Source organism: Parasteatoda tepidariorum, chromosome 4, assembly GCF_982258835.1.
Source record: "Parasteatoda tepidariorum strain Cologne lab strain chromosome 4, Ptep-v5.0, whole genome shotgun sequence".
Lineage (NCBI taxonomy): Eukaryota > Metazoa > Arthropoda > Arachnida > Araneae > Theridiidae > Parasteatoda > Parasteatoda tepidariorum.
In genome coordinates, this window is record NC_141758.1 from 50634582 (window position 1) to 50660839 (window position 26258).

Consider the following 26258-nt stretch of genomic DNA (forward strand, 5'->3'; position numbering starts at 1 on the left):
TTAAAAAAATAATAATAAAAACTGCGCCAGATAAGAGTAATTGAAGTAGTTGCTTTATACAGCGCATCTGCGGAAATTTTTTTTTAAAAAAATTATCCTGGTGCATCTAAAAATGGATGAATATCCCAAGACACCACTGTGTTTTGATTTTCGATTTGATTCGAAGGTTTTTAATTTATAATTAATTTTTAAAAAAAATATTTGCTTCGATTTTAATCAATTTTAAATGTTAAAAAAAACTGTAAATACACGAATATAGAATACACATCATAGTGTTTTGTGTTTGATTTCAGTAAGGAAATTCTTTAAGTTTAAGTACTTGATCTGGTAAGTTTTTAATATTTTGTGACTTGGCTCTAACTAACAAATATCTTATAGGTTACCTATTAAAAAATGTTTCAATTTGCTTTACATATTTTTCGTACAATAAAACCAACTTAATTGAACGTAAAAAGGAATACTAATAATTAAATATCAAATTCCGTGCATGTGTATATTTTTTATATAATTATTTAAATTCATATAAATAATTTTTTTTATAATTTTTAATTTGGTACAAAATATTAATTTTTTACATTATTAGAAAAAAACTATAGATTTTATTACATATTTCGCGCAAAAATATTACTGGGTGAAATATAAGAAATAAATTTCTATATATAACATATCAAGAAATAAAATTTTTAATTTCTTTTAATAATTGACTAAATTAAATATCATATAATCCCGAAGAATAATACAATTTATGCATTATGAATTATTCTATGGTTTTAGAGTTCTAAAAAAAATATAAGACTTTATTTGTTTACTTTCTCTTTGCAGAAATTATTCTTCTTCATCCATTTTGCAACCAAAAACTGCATTGCAAAGACCGAAAATAAACTTTTTTTCTAAATTTACTTACCTTGAAAAATGCTCTGCCAACGCATATTCCGTCACAGCAAACATTTCAGTAACAACTTATTTTTGAAAAACAAGTTTTCACGTCGAAATCTTCCGTTGTCGTGAAAACCGGGGAAAGTCACATTTTTCTTTTTAACATAGATGAACATTAGAAACAAGAAAAAGATTTATATATCCATGCGTTATCCATATTCGAGACGGATCAGGAAAATATATTTCAAATCGGTTGAATTTTTTTACACATTTCTTTCGTTCTAATTCATTTTCGGCAGACGAGAACTTCAAAGCAAATATTATTTAAAAGCAGACGATATTTATATAAAATTTAAAAGCACACGTCAAACTAAGATAAATATAAAAAATGCTTGATGGCAGAAAAATAAAACGCTGAAAATAGCTAAACTTCTGATTTTTCAACTATTTTTTTTAGCACCGGAATTGAATCTTTATTTACTTTCCTCAATCTGTGTCAGTAGTAATAGAAAGTTGAGGAGAACGATGGCGGGAAAAACGGGCTTTTGCGGCTCTATTGCTCCCTATAAACGGAGACGACTGCGGAAAATGAGCACGTGATTCCATGCGAGCCTTTCTAGGTTTCACAAAGTTTACAGCGCCGCTCTGCGACTGGAAGCACTTTGACGCAAATTAAATGCAACAGCCCCTGTGCACTTGAAATCTGAGTTTTCTTTGTATATATATATTTTTACTTTAATTTGCAAACTATTTTGCATTTTTTGTGCATTGATGCAGAAAACAAAAGTCAGAACACAATGTAAAAAATGATTCTTTATTGCATGAATATCCATATGTTTTTCAATATCAATGACTACACGCATCTCTTTTTTTTCTTAACACTGACAATGAACCAGTAATTCCCTTGCTTGAGATGTAATAAACGTAAAAGTCAATGTGGAGAAATCGAATTTCATTTCTAAACTTGCTTTTTAAACTAGACTGGTTTTTTTTTTTTTTTTTTAATTGTCGTACTTTTTGGCAGAGACAATTTCAAAAAAAATCATACAGTAACATTTCTAATTAAAACCATTAAACATAATTAAGCATAAATTTGATGTTATAGGAAATATGTTGTAATTGTACTTTGGGGCATGCCTTAAGGTTCAAAACATGTATGATTCTTAATAATTCCGAAGCTTTTGCTTGAAGAAAATACGTTATAATCTTTCGTAATTTTTTTATGTATTGAAAATATTACCTCTCCCAAGAATATGATAAGTTAATGAGTAATTACAATAGTTTGATTATTTTTTATAATTTCCATATTGAAATACATTTATTTGGGAGCAATGAACTTTTTTTACGAGTAATTAAATTTTGCACGGCAATAGCTTTCATAAGGGTATTTTGGTTCGATAATTATTTTTTTCTCAGTTAGCTCTTTGTGTTCCAGACCCAATTAAAATATATTATTTTAAAAATTTTAATATGTTTCTTCTTCAATTTTATGAAAGTATTTAGAAAAAATTTAAATATTCGTTCTCCTTACTGCACCCGTAAAAATACTAATATTTGCATTATTTAATCGCGATCGAGGGTTCTGGACAACCAAATATTAGTATCCATCATTCCTTTTGCAATAAAAAGTATAAAAAACTATTCGCAATAAATACTTGAGATTTCTCAATTTATCGTGCAGATTCTGCATCGAATGTTTTAATATGAACTGTTGAAAAAGAGAATCTCTATTTGTTGTATATGCAATTCTAAAAAATGGAAAAAAACCTGAAAAACCTTTGATCTGATGATCGGATCTTCACCGATAAAAAAATATGGTCAAGGCTACCAATAAAAACCAGTTAAAATATAATAAAACTTGAGAGATAATGAATATAATAAAACGAGACAAACAATATGGTCAAGACTAACTGTAAAACCAGTTAAAATATAATAAAACTTTATCTATAAAGTTTTTGTATCTCTTCGTAATCGTAGTAGTATTTCTGTCATAAGAACTTATAACATATTTCAGAAGTACAAATAGCAGAAATACAATCATAATACGAAGAAATTGGAATAAATAGTAGAAAAACGTTATAAATATTTCTGATGATATCTTAAATTGATAAACGTAAAAATCACCAGGAGAAAATTAACGTAAACGTTTCTTCATATTTAAATGTATATACATCTAATTGTGACAGCTTTCAAAAAGCGGAAGAAAGTAAAATGATCTGAAGAGCGGAAGCGGTAAATGATATATTTTTAATAAATATAAACATGACGTTCGTAATCCACTTCCTGATATGTAGTCTTAGCAGCTATATCAAAACGAAGTTAAAATTATAATCCCGTCTAGAGCACAAATTAAGGAAAAAAACAGTTTTTTTATAAAAATGTGACGAATCATGCATGAGAAAGGCGAGACTAAGAGCATCAAGAATTTTTTGATTGCCAGACAGATTCTAGAAAAGGGTAAAAGTACTTGCTAAAAACGTCTACAAGTTTCATATAGTCTTAAACATATTTTTGATGTTTTTATTTCTGACTACCTCAGATTGGACAAATTTGATAACGGTTTCATTTTTATTATCGCTTAAATATTAATAAGTTACCCCCATTATACATATTTTTTGGATTATAAGACTTTGGGCCTTGGATTATTTACATCTTTTGGATAAAATTTCAAATCTTATAATAAGGGTCATCATTACGGAACATATTTTCAAAAACACAATCGCTCTTCATATAAGCTTCTATTTAAGACAAAGCTTTGTCTAAGAGTTCCCTTGTCTTTAGAGTTGCATTCAAAATTACAATGCTGCATCAGTGGAAACTCTATGTAAAATGGTTGTTTAAAACAACTTTAAATCAATGTATGAAAAAAATGCTTAACTCTAAATTTGAATTCAACCCTGATGCATTCATTGATTTATGCGTAAAAACTACACCTTTAAAACAAAAATCAGTTTTGAAACTACTATTTGCAGTACACTCTGAAACAGTGATTTGAAATACTTCGACACTATAAGAATATTCTAAAACGTCTTGCCTTATTTCAAGCAATGTTCCTTGAAATATTGAAAACTGACTTTCTATGGAAAGGTTTTAAAATTCTTTGGACATGTTTCATGTTATTCCCTAGAAGGTTGCCGACTTTCAATAGGAAGGCTTTTGAATTGTTATGAAAGATTCCTGCTTTTTCCAAGAAGGTTACTGATAAAAACTGAGTCTCATTAGATGCCTATTATATTCCAAAAACATTCCTGAATTCATTATATTGTGTAGCATTTACTAAGATAATTTCCAACTAAAGAATACTTGAGAGAAGTAAACATATAACTCTAAAGATCTCCCTTCTACATTTCAGGAGGCTTATTAACTGATACTCCTGTAGTCGTAATCATGTTTCGTGTTCTCATTATAATAATATAATAAAACTGCCGTTGAACAGCTAACCAAATTCTGAGTTTAAGACTGTCAATTCTAAACTCCGTAGCCAGCCTCGTAAATTTGAACGCATCCCCGAAGACAAGGGAGCTTCTGAACCAAGAAATGAAACAAACTAGCTTTGGTTGAGGGCTTTTTGATGGAACGAAACAGCATTTTGCGTTACATGGAGAAGAAAAGCTCAGAAACCTCCAATGGTTAGCCTTACGGGAAGAGGACTTCAACCAATGATACATTTATCATTAAGGATTTTTTTACGTTGGCACTGCGGTCAGTACGAGTCAGGGGCTTAATTTATATCAACCTGCCACCTTTGGGATTCGAACCTACTTCACCTTATTTTCATATCCACTATCATTGGAAAGCAAATTCTCTATCCCCTGAGCTACCACGATTTTTTTCAGTAATATATAGAATGAATTTAAAAATTTAAAACCTTTATCAAATGGAAAATCAAGCATGCTTATTTCTCCAAAAGTATTTATGATTGTTACGATATTGCCAGAATTGATTTTTAATATTTTAAATGCTTGTAAATATCTATAAAATTTAAAACTAAGCGAAAAGTTACAGAATCAAAGAAATTATATTTTTGAAAAGCTCGACATTCCCTAAAGCATTATGAAAATTTACAAAACTCACTTTCGTAGAAAATATTGTTTTTAATTTTCACTTAGAAAGTTTTCTTTCCTTCATCTTTTCAATTTACTGAAATTCGAAAGAAATTTAAAGTAACTGTTCATCACTTTTACCGAATATATGTTAATTAGTTTTGCTCAATTTGAGCTTGTTAATTTGCTTTTTTTATACATAGAGAGGAAGGAATTTTAAACAGAGTTTCATTTTTAATGTTCCATTTTCTAATTTCATTAGTCCTATTAACCAATTTCGTGGGGTGCTCATTTAAGCTAACACACTTTTACATTATTATCTGTAATGGAAAAACTGCACATCTCTGTGAACTTAGTCGTAATGCCTATTTTTATGACGAAGTAAGATAATTTGCAGATAAATCTACAACAAGACAAACCATTGTGAATAAATTGAAGATGCTTATTAGTACATTTGCTTTGTACTGCGATCTTTCGTAAATGGTTGTACAGATGCTATGAGTAAGGGGACAGAGATAATTACACCTATTCGTAATATGAAGTCGGAAGACAACTTGTAGATGTTTATAAAACAATACCATTGGCACAACTTTAAAGACAGATGAGCCTATTTTTAATAAGTAGCTTTATGTATCGTGAGAATATTTCATAGATAATTCGGCAACGATTAATACCAATTCAGCAAATAGCTGATTCAACCACGATTAATATCAATTCAGCAACGATATGCACCAATTCAGCGTATTGATATTACAGCAAGTAAGATAATTAGTAGCTAATTCTACAACAAGTCAGACGATTGCTAACAAATTAAAAATGCTTATTAGTACGCTTGTTTTTGCTTTGTACTATGATATTTCGCAAATGGCTGTACGGATGCTATGGGTAAGGGTACAAAGATAAGTACGCCTAATACCAATAATGAATAATAATACCTTTTCAACACATATTTCAAAAATCATTAATACCGATTCAGCATATTGATATTTCAGTTCGTATAAATAATTCATGAATGATTCGGCATATAAATATTTCAGCAAGTATAGATATCATGTTTCCATTTTTTTATGGATAATTCAGCAACAATAATTATAAAAGCAGCGTTTTAATGATAGGAAATATTTTTGCGTATATAATTATACAATTATTACTGTTACGGAGAAGCTTGCTCTCTCTAGTAATACGCTTTTTTCCTTTGTTATGCCAAGATATTTTGTAAATAATTTCACAACTATGAATACGCTTTATAAATGCGTGAACTGATAATTCATAGACTCCTGCACTTATTAACTCGTGTTAGATATATATATTATTGGTAGCGTTATATATATTATTGGCACATGAAGATTTTTTGGTAGACAGTCCTGCAAGAATTATTACCAATCCTGATAAATCGTAGACTTTGATACGATTTGTAACGCTTGTTTTAAGGAGTGACAATAATTACACTACACTATACAAAAGAGAATATAGCATTTTTATAGGGCACAATGAACTATTGAAAAGAGGGGAAGACGGATCGAAAATTTCTGTTGATATTTGCTAAACTATCGAGGCATCTATTCACTCGATACCTTCATGAATAACATATTTGAGGTCACTAATGGTTTTGGAATTGTGTTTGTAAATTTTGTTTTTAATAGCTCCAAGGATTTAAATCAGAGTTTGACGATCGATAGAAGCTGTGACTGTGCAATATTTTGCACTCTCGCTTCTGTTGCGTGATCAAGTGCACATTTCAAAAACGTGTTTTGTTATATCTAAAATGAATATCAATTTCATAATATGAATATATTAAGCTTGCATATACGTGCTTGCTAAACAAGTAAAATTATTTAACCCGAAGATGACCAAATGGGGTCATTTAGCCACTTTAACACAGATTTTTGATAAATATTTACATAAATAAAAATTATAATGCTATCAATATTTTTCTAGCTTAGTTTTATACAGTATTATGAATATCCCTGAAGTTGTTTATTTAATTAAGAGCAAATTTAGTAATTAGAAATTTTCGTTTTAATATGAGGCCACTAAATAATTCTTACTGGTTTTTAATATTTTTAAGAAATGAGAAGAGACTAGTTTTATATATGGCCGATGATAGTTATTTTAGATATCTGTCTAACACATAAGATTTAATAATATAGCAAATACCAGTCACTGGTGGAGCTGAACCAAAAAGAAGTACCAGCTGCATATTTGTAATAGGCTATGATGGTTTCATATGTGCCTAAACAAAACAGAGAAGTATTCATGCTTTCAATCCATAGCTTTTATTTGGATTTTAACATGACTTCAAACTCTTGTAATTCTTGGAAGAAGTAAACGTGAAGATCTTGGACCGATTGGTTTGCAAGTATTGATGCTCATGTAATACTAAAAGATGGGCACTTTGCTTATCTTTTCATATATCATTAATATAGTAGCACATTAATTTTGTTTACTAGCTAATTTTAAGACAATGAGGAAGGTATATTTTTTTGAAGGAAACTATCAATTTAAGTACGACCTTAATAAACAGAAGAAAAAAATTCTGGTAAAGTTACCGTACTGTGTCATTAGAGTAAAGTTACGGTAATGACATTTCTAGTTTAAAAAAAACATAATTCTGCATAATAATCCAAAATATATGGTATTTAAAACATTTATCAGGCAATTTTTTCGTTCATAGAGTAACTGTTTGCTGGAAATTCTGATTTTTAAAATTGTAGCCCTTATTATCCCACATTTCTTAAAAAATACAAAACTGAAAAGTATATTTAACTGAATAAATGGTTTTAATGCCAGTCTTTAAGGTATTGCAATAAAATTACAAAATTCTACCTAATTTTCCAAATTTCATCGCATATTATAAAACCATATTTCAATGATAATTTTTCCAAAATCATTACCAAAATTTCAGATTCATATGTATGAAATATTGAATACCGGTTAGAGTATAAATGTCAAAAATTAAAAACATAAATTGTCAAGTTTTCCACGTCAAGTAAAATATTACTGTTAAATAATATATTACCATTGAAACATTGTACTCTATTAAAACCCAAGTCTAAAATATAAAATATTAAAATTAGGGTTTTTTTCAATTATTATATATGTAAGTGTTTAATGTAATTATTGTGATTTAAAATATTATTTTTTAAACGAAATAAGATAAATTTTATAAAAAGAATTATTTTGCAAAAATATTCAGCAATAAATTCGAAAGTTTTGCTTAAATATATTTCTTGCACGATATATGAATGCCGTGCTATCTGAGTATTAACCCTTAAATTTTGGAGTGAAAACCTTCGATTTAGAGTTTTATTATTTAAGATTTTACCATTTGTAAATTTGTATGATATGCGAGGATGGAATTGTTTTTTTTTCCCTTCTAAATATGAGGAATTTATGAGGTAAATGTAAATAATATTCATATTCTTCTGCATGCAAAAGAAATGCGGATTCTTACTCTGCTTTTTCTGTTTTCTTTTTTTTTTTATTATTTCTAATAGCATTTGAATTTTAAATTTTAGTAGTTCTATACTTACGTAAAATGAAGTGTATGATTACCAAACGTGAAATTAATCATAAAAAATTAAACTCTTTTAACCTATTCTTATACTCTTTCTTCGGTTTAAAAAAAATTTCAATTCTTAAAATTAGCCATGTTTTCAGATTAATTGAAAGTCTCAAAAATCAGTTGTGACTATACAGTGCCAAATACATCATAAAATCATTCCTGATATGTACAGGTGAAACTAGCCTGAAAACTATGCCTTGCTCTTAAACCAAAAGGAGAAGAAAGAATGTTAATACAGTAAGTCATAGCTGAGACGGAATTAAATTTATCTGGAAAAAAGAATATGTTTTGGTGATGGATTGATGGATGTTTAATATTTTGGTAGGATATAAAATATTATTCCAGAAAATTATTTCTAAATTTTTCAGACTTTCTTCGTTTTTTGATAAATGACGTTACAATCAGACATTTCATAATAAATCGAAATAAATTTTTATTCTATATATGCTATTTCATAAGATGTCTTTTAAATTGGAACTTTTCAAGAAAGATTTTAACAACATTCCGAAAGTTTCACATGAGTTAGAGTATAAATAGAACTCAAAGTGTGAGATATAAGTGAAAGTTTGAGCATCGAGGAAGCTGAAGAGAATGATTGTTATATATATATAGAACAGTTCAAATAGTAAATCTAAAACCATGTATGAACTGTAAATAATTTTGGGATGTGAAGCTTTTTCTGAAACATAAATAGACTTTTTATCCCGTTCATGTATGCAAACAAGCAATTAAAGTTAGTTATAAAATTATATATAAATTGAAATTAAAATAATTTTTTTTAATATGATTTTTAATTTTTCTTTTCAAACATTTGTAAATACCATTTTTAAAATTTAATTAAATTCTGAAAAGCGAGTTTTATTTTCCATTTAGAAATATCTACAGTTCTGATTATTATTTCTAAAATGAAACAAGTTGGTTAATTATTTTAGTTAAAAAAAAAATTTAAGAAAATTTCATATTTTTGATACATAATAGAGCTAAGTTTTTCAAACCTGTCAGAATTCTCTAAAAACTCTCTAAATCCACTCTTCATACTCTTTTGATGGATACCAATTAATATATCATCACGAACAGCGATTAAATACAACAAATACATAATAATTTCCTTTAATATATAAAATTTTTGTAAATAATGAATAAAATAATTTGCACATTTTAATTGCGAGAACATTTAGGCTATGGATAACGATCGTTATCAAAGACCTCGTATGCTTTTTCATTTTAACATTTTCTAAAATCATACATAAAAGGTAGTGATTACGAAACACATTGTCAAAAAATCAATATATATACACATATATATATAAATTGAAGTTCAAAATGAAAATAATGCAAAGCAAAATTACAGACATATGAAAAAAAGGTGGGAAAAAAAATAATATTAATAAAATAACAAACAACTAGGGGGGGGGGGTGATAATAATAATAAAAATCCGAAAAAAAGGATAATTTTTTTTTTTAAAAATCCGGAAAATAAAAGATACATTCTTTTCATCAGCCCACACGATTATATCCGCAAAGTGAGCTTATGAGTTCTATTTACTTGCAGCTTATGTGCAATAAATGAAACTTATTGTTTTTCTTAATTTTCTTCGTGTTTTTTTGTGTTTATTTATTTTGCTGTATATATGTATGCATGTATATATATATAAATATATATATATATATATATATATATATATATATATATATATATATATATATATTGAATGATTTTTTGACATATATATAGAAAGATAGATATTTATTATAATTATGAACAAACTTTTACTCTCGATATTTAAACTTAACATAAAAACGAGTCTAAAAGTATAAACATTTCTTGTCAGACTTACATATCATAAAATCTTTCTAACTTTTTTTCTATATTTATCATGATAAAAAAGATGAACTGATCATAAAATGATATATCATTTCATAAGAAAGAATATATAGTATCTAAAAATGTCAATTTAGTGTTGACATATCTGATGTATATATGTTCCACGAAGGGATACATTCTAAAGAATAAAGCTAAAGAAAATCGTCTTTCCTCCCTAACTGAAAGCGGAATATTTTCGTTTCCCCGGTATTGGGCTTTTCAATTTTGTCTTTTTATCATAAAATAAACAGAAAATGAAACGACGAAGTATTACGGTCTGGTTAAGAGTAAAACTCTTGATATATTTTTTTTATTTCAAAATTTTCCGAACTTTAAAAAAAAAGAAAACGTTATCCCTTAGTACGTTTTCATAGAAAAAAAATAACGTGTAAAAATAATGTTATTTTGACGTTATGAAAAAATCATAAACGCAGCTTTCTTTAACGCTTTGTGAATACGATATTTCATTATTTATGAGCATTGTTATTGTCTCTTTATTAAGATATTTTTATCAATGATAATTATTTTCAATTTATTGTTATTTTAACTAAACATCTGATTAATACATAAATTTTAATGATTGATGAAAAGTGATTATTAATTATATGTTCCTTTAATTAAACGTCTTGTTAAAAGTAGTAAAAAGTGATAACCAACATTTCTGAAGTTTTAGAGAAAAATATATTTTTCTGTCACATACACTACAGAGATGGGTAGCTTCTCATGAAAATAAACTGGCATACTCTATCCTATTTCATTTTCTGATACTTAAAATCAAATTTCAGATGTACTCAGATCTAATCAAAATACGGATCTAATTTAAAATAATTTCAGATAATTGTCGAAGATATTTCTTTGATGTTGTTGTTGCTGCTAATTTATGTCGCACTAGATCTGCACAATGGGCTATTGGAGACGGTCTGGGAAACTTCCCGGAGGATGAACCGCAGACATGCCATTACAATTTTGATCCTCTGCCGAGGGGATGGCACCCCCGCTTCGGTAGCCCAACCACCTGCTCGCGAAGTCGAGCACTTTACGGCAGCATAGTTTAACGAGGACCCATACCGCACACCCTTGGTCGCTACGCAGACTGATCCAAGTGGTCACCCACCCGCACACTGACCGTAGCCAGTGATGCTTGACTTCGGTGATCTGCTGGGAACCGTGTCTTAACGATCAGTCCACTGCGGGACGATATTTCTTTGAAGAAGATAAATTAAATGTTATTTTGATGTGTGTTATTACTTTTTGCATCTAAAGTCTTTAATTATAAATTTCCAAAGCCTTCAACTTAAATATGCAGAATTCCTTCAACTTAAAATCAGCTCATTAAATTTTAAAATTTATAAATTTACAACAAGTTGTATTCAATTAATGTGTATTAGTAATTAATAAATTCCAATACGAGAAAATCAAGCCAAATTTTTGTTTCGCAGCCATCCTCAAAAGTAAGAAATTGAAGGTAGTACATATACTATTTACTACTCCCCACGTTAAAGCCGAAGTCGATTTTATTTACTATCAGGTGGAACTTAGTAAAAAATGAAAAAAAAAACATAGTGAACTATGAGCTACACTTTTAAACAAAAACGGTACTTACGTATTAACGCAACCAGGCAAAAATTCGCATAAATCGCCAAATTTGGCGTAAGTAGAAAAAATTGAAATAAATTTTTTTTTATAAAACAAAGTATTTTATAAACAAAATTATAAGCATATATTTTAATAACCTTTTAGATTACATATTATTTCGACATCACATAGTGCATTATTTCTCATAACAAATACAGTTTTTTATATTATTTTGTTTTAAACTATAAGATTTAAAATATAAGATTTGCTTTCCAAAATACAGTTTCATTTTATGAGAATTTTTACAAGTACGTTCGTTCGGTATAATTCCATATCCCTGTAACAATTCAACAGCATCTTTTTCACTCGCAGGCAGATCCCAAATACCTATAGTTAAAGTATTTCACGGCATTCAATCTAACCAGTAAGCAAAATAATTTGTTTACGAAAAACCACGTATAACACGTAGGGTTGCCGTAAGTAGGGTCGCCAAATTTGGCGTAAGTAGGGAATTTTTATGCGAATTTTGGCCTGGTTGCGTTAATACGTAAGTACCACAAAAACTGATACATTTTTATGCAATTAAAATCAACAACAAAAATTATTAGAATTTCTGAAAATGAAATCAAAATTAAAACTCAAAGCTGTTAAACATGTAAAATATTGAAGACCCCGTCAGACTCAACTAAACTATGAATCAAGAAGAAGACTCGAATATTTCGCTTATAATGATCGAATTTAATATTCTAAGTTAATTTAAACTTCAATAAATTGCCTGTTTTATTTTTAAATTATTTAAAACAATTTTTATAATTTCATAATTTGGCGAGAAAGAAAGGCGATTAACTGGCTATTGTGGTTTAGAAACATCTAGCAAACAGATTTGCCATCACTTTAATATCTGTGTCGCTTTTTATCGGCATGTTAGTCTTACCAAAGGCCAGAGGTGAGGTTAAAGAAAAGCATAGATGAGTTTCCTTGGTTGGAATTACTTACAACGTCTATTAAATCATAGTAGTTAAATTTATGAATTAACGGAATAAATGATGGATACTTTTCTTTGCCACAAGAATTTCACATACGGCATTTTGCTATATGGACCAAATTTGTACACCTATAATACACAGTTTTTTTTCTTAGAGAGATTAGTAAGTTAGCTTCATATGATCAATCAATAGTTTAATTTTTTGAAGATTTTACGGATAAAGCAAATGGGAGCTTTATAATTAAATGGCTTAAATTTGATAAAATAAGAGATGGCGGAAAATGCAGAAAATTCTGAAGTTCTAATTATAAACCGATGCCTACCAACAAAAAAGTCAGACAAAAAATTCAGTTAAATTTAGTGTCCTAAAGTTAATTTTCTTTTTATACAAAATCAAAATAATAAAATAAGAAAAACAAAGAATGCTGCCAAAAACATTAATGGTAAGAAAACATCAAAAAATACTGATAAATAATAAGCTAATGGAAAATATAGCAAACCATAAACGAAGTAAACAACCTAAAAAGGATCAATTTTGTATCCTGGCTTCATGACAAACATTTTTGTCGAAAAATAAAGATTTTCTTTTTCTAGGAAGTGAAAGTTTTATTTTTTTTAAAAGGTGCATGTTTGTACATTTCATTTCTCGAACGCATGTTCAAATATAAGTTTTCTTCATATTTTGATCGAGCACTTTTTCCCCTTAGATAGCAGTATAAATATTGAATTTCATTTTTTTTTTCTGCTGGTGCATGAAGGAAAGTTATATTAGTAAAGTTGAAAAATATTATTTTAGGATCTTGAAGAAAAATTGACTACCTGTATTGATTTTCTAATGTCGCAGAATTGATTTAATAAAAAGTTGATGTTTGGTTTTTCGACTATAAAATATATAATTTTTATGAACTGGAAGAAGTTAAATATTATTTTTACATCACCACTATGTTCAAGGACATATTTTGTATGGAGTATTTTCTAAATAGTTCATCAGATAATTTTTCAACATTTACTTGTCATTTAGATTTTAAAAATAACTAGTGGGCTGCGCCCCCTGCTCGCTAACCCCCGAAAATTACTACGCAATCTTAAATGGTTTGCTTCGCAAGCCAAGCTCGCTTCTCTCACTTTTAACTTAGGTGCATTGCAAATTCACAAAATTCTAAGAATTCAAAACAATCATTCAAATCCATATAACAACTTTCTTTTTAAAAAAATTACATCTTTTTATTAAATACTAAGTCATTAAAATAAATTTGAATTCAAATAAAGACTCATTGACTGAGATTCATTTTTCAATGAATAACTAATAACAATAATAAAACAAATAAATTCGTGATATAATTCAAAAATCGTCAAAAAAATTCGTAATATATAAATTCGTGCAAAAAAGCGCTTTCGACAAAATACTGAAATAGAGATCTATCGACAAAGACTACTCACTTCTGCCTAGCTTAATAGTATGAGATTGCCACAGCTGAATTTTTATTTCAGTTTCCATTTTTAAAAGCGAGCCACCTCAGTAGATTTGGCATGTGACATTTTTAGCGTCAATCATTGGTCGATTTTCTAGCGTTGCCATTCGGGGAGTTGTAATGAGGCTTTTTTTATCGCCGTGTAAGAGAAATATATATATATATTATTTTTCCATAAATTAAGCATATTAAATTAAATTTTATCATAAATCTACATTTAAAATCAAAATTTCGCCATCAATCCATTTTGTTAATAATTTATGCAAATAATTTTTATTTAAAAATTTATAAACAGGGGTGAATGCATTTCTCAATTCCATAATTGATAAAAGATTATCTAGAAAAACTTAAGAGGTTACTAATAAAAAAACATAGCATACTATGTCATTTAGTTTAGAAACTTTTGGTTAATTTTTACATGAAGAAAAAATATAAATCAACTCAAATTATGAAGCCGTGTTACTTTAATTGCCGCGATGTAAAAGGTTTTTGATAAACCTCTCAACCTTCCACAACTATTGAATTTACATAATGATATGTAAAGCGACTAAAAGCAATCTAAGTGAATACCCGTTATCACTTCCGATAATTACAGCATAACCATTCTTTTATTTTCTTAATCTTGTTTGCCCAATCAAGAATTTCCAGATTGCGTGTTAACAAGTACTTGATTAATCAATAAATCTTAAGAGCCGTAATTATCTATGCATATTCCTTGAATTAAAGATAAGTTAAATTTATGGTAAGATGTCGGTAATTCTAATATGTGCTTAACTCTCCGTTTTATCTAAAAATAATAATTTTACACCTTCGAAAAAAATCTGAAGTGTCACTTGCCAATCTTATTGACATTTTTATATATGTGGTACTGTTAAAGTGCAATAATCACACAAATTGTCTGAATTCATGTTGGTCTAATTGAAATTAATTTAATCAATTAAATTCTTGTTGGTTTGATAAAATGCGATTTCGGTCATTCTAATTAATGTTTAAGCTCTCCGTTTTGTCTGAAACTAAGACTTTTTGCATCGTCGAAAGGCATTTGAAGTGTAAATAGCCAATGTTATTGAAAATTTTATGTTTGTGGTACTGCTAATTGGCAAAGATAAGCTATTCTACAAATTATCTATTTTCTATTTAATATACAAATTAGCTAAAGTGATCTGTTAAAGTGATGAAAAATTGTTTCATTTATCTAATCATCCATTTAATCTTAAGGTATCCAACTAGGTCTAGAACGTCAATTTTGACAAAAATTTTAATTTTTTTTTTACTCTCCCCTTTTTTTTTTGTCCACGCACTTCTGTTTCTAAAACTGTTTTATTTGTGAAGATTAGCTAACTAGAAATGAAGTTATTTTATTATTGAAGATTAATATTAGCAACATATACCACAAAAAGCTTGAAATGTAAACTTTAAACACGTTTATTGAAAAATCTATTTTTGAGTAAATTTAGCATTTAGCATTCGTAAAACATTATATCTTAAAAACTTACTAAGTAATCAAGTTGAAATTTTTCACAGTTATTAATTAATGCTTTGTGAAGGTAATGACCCACTGATAAATGTGTATATAGCATGATTGTTATTTTAGAGGTTTTTTTCTTAATTACTACCCCAAAAATTTAAAGAATTTTTGTGTTGTAGCATTCAAAAGCTTATAACTTTTAAAATTTTTAAACATTTTCTTAGTTTTGGGTCATTGCTTTCTCCTATGTCATAAAATGATACATGTAAAAGGAAAACTAATTATATTAAGTTCATTTTGTGTTAGAGCGTTTTGCGTTATTCTATTTTTTTGCCGATTTTTTACCAAAAATGTACCATTTTTAATATTTTTTATGTTTGTATCGTTGTTTTATTACTTTAGTAGCAAGTTTTAAGCTATGATGTTTTAAAAAATGTACAAATAATATTACATAACAAAAAATTTAAAAAAAAAGCCTCCGCACCTAGTCGGATACCAATTCTCTAGATAATCACCACAGTATTAACTAGGCACTCATTAACTCGCAAATTTACTTATTAGGCACTCGTTAAAAAAGTTCTTTGTTTGAACAACGCTTTTGCATGCTCAAAATAATATTGTGATTTTTATTTATTTTTCAATATATAGAGAACCAAGATTATACAATGAGACAATTATCAAATTGGAGATAGAAAGGAACATCAATCAATTAAAAAACTATAACACAAAGGTATCAAATTGGTAAATTATTGCAACTAAGAAAATCAACATAATACTACTTATTTATCTTTCAATAACCAAAGTGGCTTGGTAAAAGTAGAGATTAGGCTTAAATATGACTTCATTTCAGCCTCTTATCAAACCATGTTCACCCTCTTGCCAAGTCTGTTAAATCCTATATTTTAGCGGTTAAACATAATTTTTTGCAAAGTGGCTTGATGGAAGTTCGAGGTGTGCTTTTTTAAAATTTGATTTCTCATGAACAATTCAACTGACTTAGTTCAAAATTGGCATTTGATATAAAATTTTTCATTCCTTAAAATGCTGCAAAATTTTATGTATTCAAATGCAATTATGTAATTCAAAATATTTCCGACAGTTAATGATTGAAATATTAACATATAATAAATAATTATTAAAATAATATTTCCTGTGGAATAATCTTTGGATAAACGAGTTTTATAATTGTTTTTAAAAATATTTCAATTCGCTTCAAAAGTTTTTAAGACATGACAAAATGCACAAAAAGTAAAATCCTGACTAAATTATCTCCTGAGTAAACTGTATTTCTCAGACTGCGAATGAACTTTATAATTTTGGGATCAAAAATCATAAACAGCCAAAAATTAAAGGTGTGCTTATTCAGAAAAAATACAGTTTTGTGACTTGTTTCTTAAGTTAAAATAACGTCTATACTAATTACTATATTTGAGGTCACACCCTTGAACAATTAGGACTATGTCCTAGTGCGAGAAAATTCGATCATTAGATCAAAACTTATTTAGAATGAATGCTTTTTTGGGCACTTTACATTTTGGTTTTTTTTTATTTTAACACTCAATATACATCACATTTCAATTCTAAGTAATAAGTCTACATTAAATAAAAATATTTTATTAAACATAAATTTATAATATTTTATTAAATATATAAATTCATAATTTATACAATATAGCACAAACGAGACTTACCGTTAGGTAATTCTTAGTTAAAATTATCTTAAAACATGTTTGCTTCATTGTTCGAAATTTGAATTAATCATTATTATTGAACCTTACTCACCTAAAAGAAAAAAAGAAAAATCATGTTTTAATCAACAGAGGAAACTGAATTAAACAAATTGTGGAATAATTTCATGCAAAATATGAGTTCTTTAAAAGACAACGTATGGCAATAAGCAGTTATAAACAGATTCTTGTTTGAAAAAAATTTGCCTTGCCGAACATTAAATATTCATGGCAAATCGCTAAAAAAGTAAGAACTATTAAATCTCTGCTGTGCGAAGTTTTATTCTGTCACGTTAAACTCAAGCCATCATAAATGAACACTGCGAAAAAAAGTATGGTCCAAACTACCAGAATATGGCAACATTTAATGTGCTCCAGGCTCTATGGGAACGCCGAAAAGCTCGGTAGGGTTTGCGAAGAGCTTTGGTAATGATTTCGGTAAGCTAACAGCAAAATATGGTTTCATAATACGTGATAAAATTTGGTAGTTATTCATACCTTACATATGTAATATCATACCTTAGAGCATGGCATAAAACTTTTTTTTTCCTAAATCTACTTCACTTCTGTATTTTTTACTGAATATATCGTAATAAGTAATATGATTTTGAAAAAAAGAATTTCCAGTTACTATTAGTATAAAAACGGAAAAAATCACTAAATAAAGGGTATGAATACAGTATGTTTTGGAATTTTTCCGACCAAAATTACAATTTTAACCAGAATTATCATTACCATGCAATAAGATAATATTACCATAATTTTTTATCCGTGTAGAATATATGAATTTAGTTGAACTTAGTATATCTCTGACCTTATTTTTTTAAAGATCAATATTAATAAGAGTTTTCTAAAAGAATGATTAAAACTGCCTAATTTATGACAGAAAATATTTCTCTACAAGCTCCTCAATATTATCTATAGCATAATAGCCTTACAAAATTATCCGTACACTCATACATCAATGCATTTTAACATTACTTGTAGGGAAATTTTTATTCTTTTAGAAAATATGCCATTATAGGCATTATATATTTCCCAGCTTTCAAATTTCCTATTTGTCATAAATTTAATCATTCATAATTCTTTTTTTTGTTCTTTTTTTATGATCCTGTTTTCATCACTTGCTTCAATCAGACAACTTCTATTATTTATTTCAGGTTATTTTACTTTATTTCATTTTGCATACACTTTGAAGAACTTTAAACTGTGACAGAAATCGTTCAAATTTGAAATAAACTTGATATAGTGGTAAATTGAATCTTAATATCATCATTCATGAATTGATTAAATTATATTAATCCTTAAATTAATATAATTTAATCAGATTTTGCCAGATAAATTGATCTGATAATTTGATCAGATTTTCCAGAATTTAGAGCCTTATTAGATTTGCAGCAAAGTGGAACCGGTTATTCTCCAATTACCAATACTATTATTCAATATTGAACCAATTTTTCTGTGAGTGGAATATACTAGCTAACATATTCATGAGCATATTTTTAAATTCAGTTATAATTTATTCATTATGTTATGATAGGAGCTCACTTAAGGTCATTTATTCCTACTTTTTAAGTAGTTTTAAAGTAAAAAACTATTAAAAAGGCAGAGAAAGAGGCACCATCTATGGCTAAAAAAAAAACCCGTACAAATCCTACAAAAAGATTTCTGTCTTCCTCTGACGTCATATCAAACAACACTATTTATTTTTTTCCAGGTCTTTTTCTCTTTAATGCAATATCCCATTGAATTTGGTATGATTGGCCTTAAGGAAATTTAAGCATCTAATTTCAGGTGACAAATAAGTGTTTCGGCGTGTAGGTCACCCAGAAAGGAAACCATCCCTGCCCCTCGCGAATGAACTCTTTGCCTCTAAAATCGAATATTCTATTACAAAAATAAGTCGGAATTTGATGTAAACAAACAAAGAAAAAAGAAAGAAACTATAAGTGAATTTTCAACCGGAAGTTGAAAAAACATCTCTAAGCCATACTGCTCCCCGCCATTGAAAACCCGAAATACAATAATAAAAGTTTTCTTGCTAATGTTACGGGAAAGAGATATTTTGGCAAAATACGCTAAAAATAAAACATGATGTAGTTGATGAAAATATGTCGTCATCATTGAAATTCTTACAAAGCAAATTAGCGGGAAATTGATATTTTTTAAATATAATAACTCGAAAGCTAACTTTCAGTAGCTGCATTTGAATCAGGGTTATTCTGTATCTTAATTCATTTTTATCTTAATAATAATTTATTTAGTTTTATATTATATAAATACATTTAATTTTAGTAATTTTTTTAATAACTAATATAGCTTATTTTAATATATATCTTTATTTTTATATAAATATCTACTTTAAATATAGATACTTATTTTAATTTAAACACAAAAATAGGATAAAAATTAAAAATTACAAACCCTTTTTTAATATATATATATATATAGGCATCAATTTAACAATAACCGATAAAAATCCTCCTCATTCAGTAGTAGCTATTATTAACTTACATTTAATTTTCTTTAGAGGTTATGATCAAAATTACCTATTCTCTAATGGCATCATAAAAAGTATCAATAAAAAATGTTTTTTTCAGGGAAGTCTGAAACAAAACTAAAACAGAAAAAATCTTGTCAGGGATTCCATTGTTAATATAGCCATTAGGAAAATGACATATGTTATTTGAGCATAAAAACATTAAAATTCTGAAAATAGCCATCTATACTTTTTTTTCTTGGATATTGCAGCTTCGTCAGTTCGTTTTGTAAACTATTTAATTCTCATGTAAATTTTAAATAAGCACATACTACGAAATATGTTTATTTCTTGTAAGCATTTCCACAATAATGATAAATATATTAGACTCTAATCGACAACTTTTTTTTAATTACAGTCTAATAATGTGGTGCCAAGAAAATTAATTATTTAAATTATTAATAACGGCTAATTATGGCTAATCTCAAGACACAAATATTTATCTATGTCCGTCCACTAAATTCTATTTAAATAAAAATTATACTTCAAAGTTTAATTATTAATAATAATTGAATTAGGACAGTTCATCTAATTTTGATGAATGATCTTAAATTCAATTTTTTGCTTTAAGGGGAATTTTATGATTTTCAACCACCAGCAACATTCTGTGTTTATTCATTACTAAGCTACATTCGTTTTGATAAATAATCCTGTGCAATTTGAATGGTGATTTTTTTGCATTTTATTATTCTAATTTTTTATATTAATTAATATTTATTAATTATTTGTTTATTATTAGTTTACTTAGGAAAATGAGAAAACCATCCCAATAGAATCAAAGAGGAGGTTTTGCTTAATATAAAAGTTAAAGAATTTTTTTTTAAATTGTTTACATGATAACGTTGATCTTAAAAACATCACCATTTCATTTTTTATTTTATATTTAAAAAACGGCTAGTTTTTCCTTCCGCTTTTTATATCGATGGGAATTTTTTGTTCATTTTGGAAAAACATCTCAATAAAATTAAAAAAATACTTCTCTCTTTAAATAGAAAAAGAGGGAAAAACATTTTGTGTACTTTCTTTGTCAAAAAAACTGCGTATTAGAAACAACACATATATTAATTTTACTCCTAAAAAACATTAGCTTTAATAAATTTAATTGCGTTGAAAAGTTTAGATTTTAAAAAAGTAAAAATTACGTAGTTTTTTTACTTAATAGTAATATATATTAAGTGGTAATCGATAAAGATTTTAAAGTAGATTTTGCTATAATATAATGTATAAAATATGTTTGCATAAGCATCCATAAAAAAAGCTTTTTGGAATAAATTAGTTTCCGTAATGAAAAGATAATTAAATGAGTATTATTAGAAAAAGTCGTTTTTGTCATTTGAAGATCAAAGAGGAAGGAAGGTTTAAGCAAAAAATGACGATTGGGTCTCCATATTTTTCATACAACCGCCATTGAGCAGCTGTCTCAATTCAGAGTTTGAAACTTTCAGTTGTTGTTGTTGTAGTTTATTTACGTCGCACTGGAGCTGCTCAATGGGCTATTGGCGATGGTCTGGGAACCATCCCTGAGGATGATCCGAAGACATATCATCACAATTTTGATCTTCTGCAGATGGGATGGCTCCCCTGCTTTGGTAGCCCGACAACCTGCACGCGAAGTCGAGCACCTTACGGTAGAACAGTTTAACGAGGACCAATACCGCACGCCCTCGGTCCTTACGCAGACTGATCCAAGTTGTCACCCACCCTCACACTGATCGCAGCCAGTAATGATTGACTTCGGTGATCTGGTGGGAACCGTGTATTAACGATCAGTCCACTGCAGGACTTGCAACTTTCAATGTTCAACTACATAGTCTTGTAATTTTGAACCCAACACAAAAGAAAGATAACTCCTAGATCATACATCGGGACAACATAGCCTTCGTGCAGAATTTTTGGATGTAGTTAACCATCATTAGCGTCACATAGAGATCATTGCCAAATCCCGAAAACAACTCACGGTTAGCCTGACAACAAAGGGATTCTAAACCAGGATCTGTCTATCACTGAGAATATTTTACGTCATCACTGTTGTCAAAGTGATCCAGGAGCAGAATTCGTATTAACCAACCACCACTGAGAATCGAACCTGGTTCACTTTATTCCCTGAGCCACTGTGACTCTGTATCACCACCTCGTGCATTACTAAATTATGCAAATCACTAAGGATTTCTAAAGGATCCTTTCTAAAAGGATTACTAAATATAGACAAATCACTAACGATAAAATTTGGTACTCCTAAAGAGTTATTAAACAGTGAAGATGAGAGGAACTGGAGAAAAAGTTTAATATTCACACGCAGACAAGAAGAACAAAGGTGTAGTGAAGAGGAAGACTGGAATAGTGACGAAGAATTGATTGTGGTCGAAATTATAGGAATAACTTGATCTTGCCCGACAAAATTTTGCTTTTTCTCCACGTCAAAAATAGCACATTTTGTGTCAAAAATTTTAGGGGAAGTATATAAATGGTTGTGACATTTGTGCACATATTTATTTTTACGATTTCAGCGGAATGCTTGCTCAAGAAAATTTTTAAACCTTGAATTTCTCTTTTTTTAGAATCAGTTGACATGGACATAAACTAAACCGTTTTTCTTCCTCCAGCCAGGAATTTAATATTTAATTCCAAGCATCAATGTTGGGAAATAATATTTTTTTTATTCCAAACAAGAGCGACTTTTAATTTGCAAGATGCGTGTAAAGAAAAGAAGATAAAAAATATTAAAGTAATAAATAAATTTTTTAGCATTCCAAAAATAATTAATGAGTTTAGCGGGCTCCTACTCACGCGTTGATAAGTAGAAAAGTATATGAGCTATTTTTAGGTTAATATTTTTCTTCTTCTTTTTAATGAAAAGAAAATTAATATTCGTAGTCTATGAACGTTTTGGGTAAAATGAAAAGCCTGAATTTAATTTCTGTTTATTAACTTTAACTGCTGACTTAATCTAACATTTATACTGGTTAAACTGTACTATTTTTTGCGACAAATTTTTGATGAACGACAAATGACACAGTAACGGTATGGTATAATTATTTCATGTAAGTGTGCTGTATGACCGAATGAAATTATTTGAATTTCAAGTAGAAAGACATCTTACAACTATTTAAGAAAAAGAGTTATATTTCAATTGTTAGCAAAATTCATTTCTTTATTATCTTTTTTATTTGACGTATTTTCTAATCTGATATATATATATATATATATATATATATATATAAGAGGAATTTCTTATTATAAATCACTTTAATTCCAAAAAATATTTTGACATAGCATTACTAGAAAAAACGCCCCTATGAAGATTTAACCATAGCTTACGAATAAAGAAAATAAAGGAAATGTCTTATACTTCTCAACATTTTTGATAAAAATATATTTAAAAAATTGAATGATTTATATATAAATGTAATGTAAATCAGTACATAACTTTCGTTAAAAATATTGCCTGAAATTAATGTATTTTTAAGGAAAGTGTGATAAATTTCTACTTTGCAGTTAAATTATGCACAACTCAGTTATAAGTAATAAAAATTAAACTACGAGTAGTTCCAGCTGGAAAAAAAACTTATAAAATAAGTAGATTAAACAATTTGTAATAAAAATACAAGTATAAAACATCAGTTACTGAAAAAATTTAAAACTGATAAGAATTATATTATCAGAGAAGATTGTAATGTCTGAAATATATTCTATCTTAACAAAAAGTTCGAATAAATTTAAATATCTCCTTCCATTACATGCATTAGCTTGAAATTTTACTTTAAGCAAATGCTCAAAATTGGGTCTGCTGCTCAACGCCAGTTATGGGCTACATAAAATATGGTGATTCAATCAAAATATGACAAATTGGCCCACCGCTTCATTTTTGAACGGATGAAAAAGCTGCGAGATGAATATCAAATTTAACTTAACCCAGGCAATTTTTTTCGAAGGTTAATGAACAATGTTTGGAGGTTGCTTTAAATGAAACTTGAAAATCAGCATTCTAATGATGCCAACTAGAGTTAACTATCTGCTGTTTAGGTTGGATATTAATTTTGAATTTTAAAAGGAATTATTGGCGAAAAATGGAAAACTTATATTACAACGGGTGAGAAATGATCGTTAGAAGTAATCGGTTAAATAAATAAAAAATTATTTGTAAAAGGATATAGTAGAGGTTTTATTCAAATTAAATGAAGATGCACTTTACTAATAGAATAATTTTTATGTTAAGGTGAAATAAATAATTAAACATGGAGGAAGATTATTTCAATACGATAATGAGTCTGTTTTTGAAGGAAATTATTAAATTATAGCTGTTAGTGTAGCAAATATGTTCTGACAACAATTTAAAAAAATTTTTTTTTAAAAATTAATGATTTAATCGAAACTGGTGATGAAAATTCATAAATAAATCTCAACAGAATCATGAGGCAAATTAGTTGACGCGTGGAACATGATCTTAAGCAAGAATAAAAATTTAGTGCACACAGTTCGTGTAAATAATTAAATAAAATATTAATAATAAAATTTTTATTCCGTGAAGCAAAAATTAGTACGTAGCATTCATGCACTTTGGGTAGTGGGTAGCGAAAAAGCGGCTCACCCTTATTAAAATCATGTTCTTAACTAACTAATACCCTGAAAAATATTTATTTCTTGATAAAATATTAGAATTTTAAAACAATTTTGAATTTTAATTACGATTTAAAATATGTAGGTTAGAAGTCAAGGTTAATCAATATCTTAATTTGCTAAGGTTTAATGAAGTTACGTCATTTTCTAAATTTAATAAAGTAATAAATGTCCCAAAATTGGGACTAATTTCAAGAACTAATAATGCATAGCTTGTCTGAATTAATAAAATGTAAGAATTATGCAAAACAGATTAATTGCATTAATAAACGTACGGTTTATATATAAAGGAAGACTAAAACAGAACAGAAATTCGATGCTGCCAATAATATCATTTCCAGATTCATAGACTGTGGAATTCTTACTGAAACTATTCCATTTAAAGAAGAGCAATAAACTTAGAAATGTCGTCGGTCAATTGATCTTCCTCACATTTCTTTCAATTGGTATTTGATTAATTTTATCTGCTCACTCCAATTGCTTTTTACTTGTAATTGAACAGAATTGTTTTTTAGATTGCTTAAGCATATTTTTTTTCCTCTACAGATTTTTCAACAAAAACATTGCTAGGATACACAATTTCTCACTAATTCATTAGAGTTTATCCAATTGTTTGCATAGGTGTCGCTGAAGTAGTAGAGGACTAAATTAAAATACACAGAAACAGAAGTCTTCTAAATTTCTAAAAAAATTATTATATCTGCAAAAATATTATTTATTTTAATATCTTTACTGTTTTTTACTTTGATATGTTTAATTCAATGATGATTCATGAAAAATATTTTTATTTATCTGAAATAATGAAAGGTTCTTTTAGTGATTTCTAATTACAAACTCGAACTTAGACTCATCACCCTTTTGTTGTGATTGTTTGATTCAAATTTATCTAATAACTATTTTGTGTTAAACATTATTCAAAAGGTCAATTAAAAAAATATTAAAGTAGCATTTCAGTACACACACTAAACCCTAGCCCCCAACGTTCAATACTTTATTCAAGACACATTGTAGGAAAGAATTTCTCAAAATTGAGCTAAAATTTGTTAAAATAATATTATTATTTTTAATTAATTAAATAATAGTCATATTTGAAGACCTCGTGTATTAAAAAAACAGTATCTACTCATTTTTGAATGATATGGCATAGTCTCAAAAATGGTGCGAAGGGAAAAATGTGTGAAAATTGAAGTAGGTTGATAGCCGACAGCATTAGAAACAACTTTCCTTGTATTGGGGTTTACAGTACGCTAAAGAAACGGATCACCCTGAATAACTTTTGATCTAATGATCGGAGCTTTACGTTCTAGGACTCGTTTCTTATGATTCGAGAGGGTAGCCTCAAATCTGCTAATCAATTGGGACAAACGATATTTTAAGTTACGAAATCAGACAATAGTTACTCTGACTAGATATATCTTTTTTTCAATGGATTCGGATTTCTGAATCCCAAAGTATTGGAAGTAGCCACGATCTGGGAAATTTGGTCCCTATAAAAAAAGAGCGATTTAAAGTTTCGGCCATTTAAAT

The 26258-nt window shown here is 28.1% G+C and overlaps 1 protein-coding gene across 2 annotated transcripts in view; it reads right to left on the reverse strand.

Annotated features, from left to right (window-relative positions):
• The window catches only part of LOC107455319 (potassium voltage-gated channel protein Shaker), a 669177-nt gene that overhangs the window by 426252 nt on the left and 216667 nt on the right, over positions 1-26258 (reverse strand). Inside the window, exon 1 of one of the 2 annotated variants that reach the window (XM_071182262.2) lies at positions 905-1457. The exons of the other annotated variant lie outside the window; for it this stretch is intronic. Coding sequence (XP_071038363.1) covers positions 905-948 — 44 coding nt within the window. The 5' untranslated portion in view covers positions 949-1457. Of the gene's footprint in view, positions 1-904; positions 1458-26258 lie in introns of those variants that run through there. 2 annotated transcript variants of the gene reach the window in all.